At 37.6% G+C, this 8,989-nt stretch overlaps 1 protein-coding gene across 2 annotated transcripts; it reads right to left on the bottom strand.

The window, feature by feature from the left end:
* Positions 1 to 145: 145 nt before the first annotated feature.
* On the bottom strand, positions 146 to 8,724 carry LOC121250346 (O-fucosyltransferase 38). 2 transcript variants are annotated; one of them, XM_041149454.1, is made up of 11 exons: positions 8,341 to 8,724; positions 5,043 to 5,121; positions 4,700 to 4,767; positions 3,704 to 3,792; positions 3,415 to 3,592; positions 2,262 to 2,390; positions 1,802 to 1,938; positions 1,233 to 1,446; positions 952 to 1,136; positions 756 to 851; positions 146 to 345 (listed from the first exon to the last, which is right to left on the bottom strand). In XM_041149454.1, the coding sequence occupies exons 1-11, from the start codon at positions 8,536 to 8,538 to the stop codon at positions 204 to 206; spliced, it is 1,515 nt and encodes a 504-aa protein (XP_041005388.1). In that variant the 5' UTR covers positions 8,539 to 8,724; the 3' UTR covers positions 146 to 203. The 2 variants fall into 2 exon arrangements, with proteins under 2 accessions (XP_041005388.1, XP_041005389.1); XM_041149455.1 differs by lacking the exon at positions 8,341 to 8,724 and adding an exon at positions 5,453 to 5,523.
* Positions 8,725 to 8,989: the final 265 nt, after the last annotated feature.

Here is an 8,989-nt window from a genome sequence, read left to right as displayed (position 1 = left end):
AATTATTTTTTATTTTTTATTTGAAAGTTTAATAAAGTTGTAATGATTAGTTAGAAAAAATTATAATGATTAATTTAAAAATATTTGTATTTAAATGATGGTTGAGAATAAAACGAGATGAAATGAGATGTGATGATGACAAATGCTTCCAAACATTCCCTAAATTAAAGGCTACGTGAACTCAAAATAGCACAGTCAGGGCATCATGTCATTTGAAGCTGCTGCCTTTTTGAACTACATATACATTCAGGGTATGGATTTTCATAAAAGGATTCTTCAGTCCTGAAACGTGCTCGGCCTTTAATTCCTGGCAGTGAACCTCTTCTCTTCCTTGGAGCTCCTTGCCTACAAGTTTGGTGAAGAAAAATATAAGTTCTTTGGTTCTACATAGCTTGTAAAATCTTATTATACGGTATCGTTTGGATTCGAAGATGAGTTGAGATAAGTTGTGAATAATAGTGAGATGAATTGTGAATAGTAGTGAGATTTGTGAGTTAAAATTGCTGAATAGTAGTGAATAGTAGTGAGATGAATTGAGATAAGTTGTGAATACAAACGAGGCCTTAAGTCAATTCCATAAAGCAGACAAGTAATCAGAGGCTAAAAAAATTACTCTTTAATTTGGTGATGTTACTGTTAGTAATGAGCAGCACCATTAACAGAGCTAACTTGTGTTTGAAAATACAATGGGGATATTTAATTCCGAGTTAGCAATCCCGTCATAAAGCTATAGCATACATGTTCTTTTATATTACCTGTTCTCATGCATCTGGCGAACAAGAAAAGACAATGCGGATCCCTCTTTAAGCTCCCCAGTTTCCAGCTTATCGAAAACTTCGACAAGTCCTTTCCTGAAGATATATAGTTGATAAAAATAGGGAAATAAGATATGAGAAACAGTTCCAACTTCCTGGACAAGTCCCTACGATAGGTTCTTCGACTGATTACTACCTGTCAGGTGTGATTGTCTTGCGGTGGCCTAGATATCTACGGTGCCCCTCGACAGCTCGTGCCATATTACCAGAATATGATGGGACAAACACATCACTCTCTACAGAGATAATGTAATCAAGAGCTGCATTTTGAGATGCATGATTAGTGAATGCTTCCAATTCTTCCTGGGTTGCAAGTGTTTCCTGCCATCAATACAGCCGCCACTTCATCATACTCACAGAATTGGTGGCACCAAACTAATTTTCCTAAGCAGTTAAACTACAATTTGTTAAACAAACCTTGAAAGCTATGTTTGGCAAGCTGGACGTTAGCTCCAAAAGGCGAGTATTACCACCATAAATTTCTCCAGCCGCAATATAAATTAATGTTGATTGAGGATAACCAAGAGCTCGAAGAAATATCCCAACCTCCTTGGGTGTTAGTGGACAAAAGCCTCCAATTCTCTGTTCTGTAGAGTTTATCGCTTTGACCTTCCAATGGTTTGTAGTCTCCCTGAGAGGGAAAGAAAAATCAGCCAAACAACATAACCATCCCTGGGGATTTGTTTTAATCCCTTCTAGTTTTACTTTATTACCAAAGCAAGATTTTTTACACAAGCGGCACTTATAACTGAAGGTCATATAGAGGATATGGACATGCAATCCATTGCTCTAATTTTTCTCTTTGAATAATAACACTGTTGAGTGCACCTACATAGTGACACATATCCAAGAGGCTAGAAGGTTGCCTATGTACCTAACATGCAAGGATGATTGTAAGTGAATGTGTGTTTATGTCCATACTTAATATGTGTGCATGCCGGCATGCATGAATGCATGCAAAACACACAACTGAGTAATTTTCTCACCTCATAATTCTCAGCTCTTTAGATTCTGCATCAGTCAAACCATAAGTACAACCAGTAAAAGACAGCATGTCTTTCTCATATCTCAGATGAAGAGCTATGTATCTTTCCCCTCGTGTTCTCAGCCGCTCCACCAGCTTCTGCGGTGTCACCATCATGCATGCTCAGAACCTAATTTAACAGGAAGCCCCATAGGAGACCTCTTAAATGAATCAATACAGAAATGGAAAATAAACCCGAGATCATGTTCACTGTGGACGTACGTATTTGTTGCAAGGTTTTATACAGTAGCAGTAGCATGATTTCTAAAGTACAATAACCATTTCAAAATTTGTGAGCAATCCAATCTAAATCTCAGACCAGTTGTTTCACCATCAGTACTTAACGCAATAAACTAATACTTAGAGCCACGGTTCCAGACTTCCAATCACAGGAAAAGTACAAAAGAATCAGCAATTCAAACCTTTCCTAGGCTCTCAATTGGGGGAGAGAACCGGAGTGCATGATATAGAGCACGGCATCTCAACCTCTGCATATCAAGAGGCAAATCATTGTTTGCGAGTCGAGAATCTGATTTTGCAACATGAACTACCTGCACATATACACTCATTAATCATCCGTGAATTCAGCAAACATAGGCCTCGTTTGTTTTCAAAACTCCTCTCAACATCTCATCTCATCTAATTATTACAACTTCCCAAATTTTCATACAAAATAAAATAAACAATTCAACCTTTTCAAATCCCAAAACAAAAATAATATTAAAAAAATATATTCTAACAATAATTTATTTAACTTTTAACTTTAATCTCAATTCATCTCATCTGCGAAAACAAACGGGGCCTTACACTCCCTATAATTTTGTTTACCGTATTAAACTCCACAATCCCAACCCAAATATTTCACAATTAACAATAATGAGACATGCTAGGGTATGAGGAAATCTATCCCACCACTTGACGAACCAATTGCAAACAAGGTTATCATTTTTCTTAGCATAACTACACTTCAAAATCCAGGAACTTTGTATTTCCTGAGAGGCGAAGGGAAACAGGGAATTTCTGACCATCTTTCTCATCCACCACCAAATGCCAAAAACTTCTCCCTTTCAGAAGCATATCGTCATAACCACTTCCTCAAGAAGTCCTCAATTCAAGATCCAAAATTAAATAGAGAAAAAGGATAGTTTCAGTGAGATATCTAACTAGACTGAATAAGAAAAAGGTAGATAACATCCCCTTTGTTGAGGGAATTCTTGTACCCTCAACAATCGAACATAATAAGGTTTCTAACCCCAATCCTACCTCATGGTTGACTAAATCCTCTAACGTCTACTGTCCCTAGAAAGCATAGGATCATTTTTTTAATAAACGTGACTATAAAAGCCTTCTTCATTTCTATGAGTAAAAATTCCCCTAAAAAAGAAAAAAAAATAAAAACGGGAAAAGAATTGGTAATTTCAAGCTGTGTTGCCTCAGTTTTGTAGAGATGTGATATAAACTAGCAATAATCATCACTGGCACCAAGCTCAGCAGCAGGAACCTAAGTTCCTCACTCCAGAACCAGATCTTGACCGGGAAAAAATATCAAATCCTACAAACAAATATTCTACATACCTGATATTCCTTCCATAACTGTGTCCGCTCTTCATAGTAACCCATGCCAGACCAGGAAGTGAAATGCTTCCGAGCCCGAGGAATGGTTTCCAAATTCTTTGGGAGCTCCTTCACAACCCTGATGTCTCCTTTTAAGGCTTCAATGAAATGAAGCTCATCAAATATATCTGAAAAAGTGCTGTGCATTGAGGATACATGACAGAAGAATGTGTAAGAAAAGAAAAGAGAGCAATAAAGGTACCACGATAATCAAAAGTGCTGAAAATGGAGAAATACTTCTAATGACTACCTAGAGTCTTGCCAGAATGAACGCTTATCTAGTTGAGGAATGACTAGGGTAGCATTCATGATGCGGGCAACAGCAACCATGTCAGATATCTTCAAAAAAAAAAAAAAAGAAGAATTGCAGCTGAAATTCAATTGACAAACTATATAAAGCATAGATTGGGTTAAACTAAGACAAACCACTTACATAACTGATTCCAATAATGTATTAAAAATCTATACAGATAAAACATCAGTTAATTTTAAATATTCAAAATTTCAAAGGAGTGATTGTACAACCACAGGCTTTTTATGTCTTTTCGTACAGAGTGGCAATATTGTTTACTACCGACAAAATCTCTTACATAGCATTTGCATACATAAATAAATCAAAGTAAATGATGCCATTAGGACAGATGGAGCCAGGAATGTAAGTAAACATTAGTTTTAGAATTCAGATCCAGGCTCCAGCACAGATGCAGATATATCACATCAGTTATAATTATCGAAACAATTATGGGCCCATTCAGGATGATGGTTCTGCAAAAAAGTAAGAACCAAACACACGCATCCAAAAGGTAGTTTCGAATAACAGAACCAAAGCATAAAGTGCCTCGCAGAGACATATTAGGATATTTTCCCAATGCAAGGTTTCAATTCCAGGTCAACATTTGTTTTCACAGAACTGGCATGAGGAACTCCACACATACATCCAATCCTTTTTGGAAGACATGAAATTTTGGGAAAAATGGAAATATGTTCAATTACGCCCTAACAGCACAATAAATTCTCCAATAGGTATAGGGGTAGAACTAACCATTAACATGATCTGAATTCTTGCATTGATTTATAAGTTGGACACACTATCCATGAGTATGTCCACAAAAATGCCATGTTCAGCAAGAGGAGCTATCTTCACAAACAATATTTTTCTAATTTTAAACTACAGCCAAAACGTATGACTTACACACAAGTGGAGACAGGAAAAAAAGTGCAGGATATATAAAGGTCAGTAACTTACACCAGTGCGCATTTGATTTAGTCCTCCATTACTTCGAACAGTTATATAGTGCTCTGATCTTTGGGCAGCTGGAATAGTGAAAGAAAATTCAGAGACAGTGATTCATTTGCTGTGACTGAAGAATTTGAAGTATGGGAAGAGAGCTATGCTTTGGCATAAGCAAGAAACTACTATACACTTGACAGGACCAAATAAAAGAGCCATGGTTATAAGAGTAAAATTTCTTCTACATACGTAAAGAGAGTAAAAGAGAGTAAACTTAAGAGGAGCAAACAAACATTTTCCATCCTAGAGAGAGAGAGAGAGAGAGAGAGAGTATGAAAATATCATGTATGAGTGTAACCTTTATATTTAGAAGTAGGCTTGACACATGGGTCTAATCCATAGCCGAAAGGAGAATCCCAAAGTGTTTCGTCGAGAATCTGCATCATTTAAAGTGGAGGACAGAAGAGTTATTCATATTTATTAAACGGAAGGCAAAACTTGTACAAAATCTTTCCCAAAATCAGTTTGTAAAATTTGTAACAGCTATTGAAGATTATGGAAAATGCATCACATTTACATTATTTCGGCCATATCCACTTCATAAGAAAAAAGTTGTTTATAATATTTATTAGGTGAAAATTAACTTTTTATAATGTCGTAGAATGATGAATAAGTAGCAAACATGTCAATAAGGGAGGAATAGTACAAAGAACAATAAAGTCACATTATAATTTATAATTTATAATTTTCAAGTTCCCAGAACAGTACCTGCAGATTTAGCATCTTTCTCTAGTAAGCACAATTGCGTGGATCAGAATGTTCTGAGAACCTAATTCCAGCAACATCTGTTCCTTGTCTTTTATTGGGTTGGGTTTTGGGTGGTTTTTTTTTGGTTTTGGGGGGGGGGGGGGGGGGGTTGCTTTCAAAGACTGGCACTATGTAAGTTTGTCGTTTCTTTCTTCCCCACCTAAAATGATTTACATTAGTTTTTTTTTATTGGCAGCAGGGGCCCAAGAACAAAGTTAATCCAGGGGTGCATAGACCCTCGACGAGGAGTTTCCTGTAAGTGCACCTCGGGTAATTTAAGAGGAAGTTCCCCTAGTCTAATGACCCTAGAAATTGTTTTGAATCTTAGGACCTGGAGGGAGCATACCACCAAAACCAAGACTTTTTACCACTTGAGCCAACCCCTAGGGATTTGATGTACATTAGTTATAACTTTGATAATTCTAAACCCAAGGGGTTGGCCCAAGTGGTGAAGGCCTTGATCTTGGGGTATCACTCCCTTCAAGGTCCAAGATTCAACACTTCATGGGTGCAAACAATCCTTTGGGGCCACACCCCCTGATGAAAAGTCGGCGATTTAACCAGTTTCGTTTAGGGAAACTTCTGAGGGTGTGGTAGACGGGACCAAGGTTTACTCTGCAGGGATGGGTCCGAAGGGCCCTGCCTTGGAGAGGTTCCCCGACATATTAAAAAAAAAAAACTGTGATAATACTAATTTCATGCTCATAATCATTTTCAATGTCCAATTTACATAACAGTCTTGACTCCCATAATCTCAATCTACAATTAAGACATTCATTGGTAGAGAACTGAGTCATGTATTTGCCTTCTAGTTTTACATATGCATTTTGAGAGTTGGAGATGATCTTTAATGACACCATTTTCATTCTATATGCAATAACTTTGAACTTTGGGCATAAGGGCAAAGTGACATTAAGGTTCTTTTGATGTTGCCCTACATAGGAAAATCTCAAAACACTTTAATGACACCATCCTTCACTACATCCCAACGTACTTGGAATGTAGTGAAGGATGGCCGTAGATTAACCATTTGGACCCCATGCCTTATCACCATTCACGACACTACCTCCCACACCTTGTTTTCCTCAGAAGGTATTTTCCAACCAAAAGGCCTCAACTGTTGGGCTTCTTTGTGTGGAGCATTGTTTTGTTTGTGTGCAGCCCGGTTTGATAACCCAACTCGACAAGGATCCGTTTGCAATTTTTTGGTGGATTTTCAACAAGGCTTGGGTAGTACAAATTACATGGAGATTTAAATTTCTACCATTCTATTAATCAGACTTACATTTATTCTCTAAGATAAGATATAGGAGGAAGAAAATAAAGGAGTAATACCAATCCTCTTGATAGAACAAGAAGTTGATTATTGCTCCTTTATTTTCAATAACTTGTACATACTAGGATTGAAGTCTTATCCATTTGTAGATGGAGCTTCGACAGCAGCTAAGTCTAGAGGGAAATTATGAGCACTACGTTTACGCATAACTTTCATACCAAGGTTAGCACAGTTAATAATATCATCCCCCATATTAATTACCCACCCATGACAGCCCAAATCGAAGTGATCATGGACAAGTCTCGTTGTCTGGGAAAATTTTTTGACCTGTCTTAGCTCTTAATCAGACCCGAACTGCTAATTAGAGTTTACTATATATTTTACTAAACCTTTGTACAGCCGCCGCACTGTATTCTTAATTATCATCTGATAAAATCCTCTGCAGTTTCGTGGACGTAGGCACGTTGCCGAACAACGTAAATCTTGTGTTGTGTGTGATTGATTCCAATTTTGCTTTTTTTATTTCTTTTATCATTCCTAACATTGACCTCCTGAAGCGAAAGGAAAGTCCATCCAACTTAGTCCTCTAAGTGAATTGTTCCACGTGCAAATTGTGCAGTTTTATGCACAATGTGATTAATAATCTTCGAAGGATCATAAGAAACTGTGCCATTAACAAACAAAGAATCAATGGAATTATTCCTTCTGAGTGAATTGGGCACCCTTCTAAAAATCATGCATTTATCCCTCTAGAAGTCATAGCACCCTTGATTTTTGTCTCTAACAGATTTCCTCAATTGGGATTGTCCTTTCCAATCACCAAATGTTTCCTTCCTCAACTTCTCTTTAACATCCAAGAGTCCTTTTACCAACAAAAGAAAAACCTCCAAGAGTCTTTCTTCCCCAATCATTTCAAAGCCCTATAACCCTTCAAAGGGAAGCTTCGTTCTTTTGCCAAAACCACCCCCACATTCCAAACTTGTAAATCACTTTCCGAGCTTTTAGTATACGTGTCAAGGTATAAGTTGAAGAACCTTGAAAACTGTAGGAATCACACTAGTAGTCTAATATGCTTATCACACGTTTATTTTTTCTTCAATTTACCCTATCAAACAGCAAAAACCAAGCTCCAGTTCTCTTCTCGTAAATATTTCAATTAGTTCATTACTTTTATAATCTCTTTTAAGAATAGCTGCCATTTCAACCGAGTGAGTATCAATATCCACTGACTAACATATATATGCTCAAAATCTCCAATTTTGGATCTACCTCAGAAGCAAATCCAAGTATCCATAGACTTCGCCGTAACCAATAATCAAACACATGTAAACATAATTATAGAGAGAGAGAGAGAGGGAGGGAGGAAAGAAAGCAAAACAAAACAAAAACAAAAAAGCAAATATCCATACGATTATAGCAACGAAAAAAGGAAACCCAGAATGGAAACGCAAAGATCAAATCAAAAAATCTTCAAAACTGCAAAAACCCCAACAACCCATAAAAAATTACATCACCAGAAGCAAAACACAAAGCTCAAAACCACCAAAACAGAAAGGCTGAAAAAACGTCATACCTGCTCTGATTGCAATTCTCCAAATAAAAGCGGTTTTCGCTCATCTTCCTCCAAGATACTCCTCGTATAGAACAGAAAGACGAAGATGGAGAAAGCAAAAAGAGAAATAATGTAAAGTGTGAGAACATAAGGCGATGGTTTTCGTGGGAGAAATCTGGTAGCTAAAGTCCTGTTTTGGGAAGACCCTCTGTTCACCATTTCCGCCACTACAAGAAGGCTACAACGGAATCAGATCTACTTGCATCGCAGCCACCGCTCGCTGCTCTCTTTATTGGTGGCACCCACCAAACAGGTCGTAGGTCTGTGCGAACCTTCACTCTAGTAGAAATTTGGATGGTATGTTAAAAGCTGATTGATTGTGGCTGGCCAGTGTGGCCATGACTCTTGAAAATATGCCGAGCCATTTAGCCCGAGACTCCGCCTCGAACTAATGTAATGAGAATTTCGTTTTCTTTTATTCCCAAGAAAAAGGATAAGTGGAGACTGGAGAGGCCAATATGTCTTTCCCTGCGCAATAGACAAGCAGCCATGGACCTGTCATGCACGCACTGACACCCATGAGACTTCTCATACATCCTGCAGTGAGTTTGGTTTGGATTCTGATACGAGTGACACGATTTGAGTTAATTTGTATATAGTAATTAAATTA

The sequence above is a fragment of the Juglans microcarpa x Juglans regia genome, chromosome 2D (assembly GCF_004785595.1).
Source record: "Juglans microcarpa x Juglans regia isolate MS1-56 chromosome 2D, Jm3101_v1.0, whole genome shotgun sequence".
Classification (NCBI taxonomy): domain Eukaryota; kingdom Viridiplantae; phylum Streptophyta; class Magnoliopsida; order Fagales; family Juglandaceae; genus Juglans; species Juglans microcarpa x Juglans regia.
This window is presented reverse-complemented; position numbering and strand designations above follow the sequence as displayed.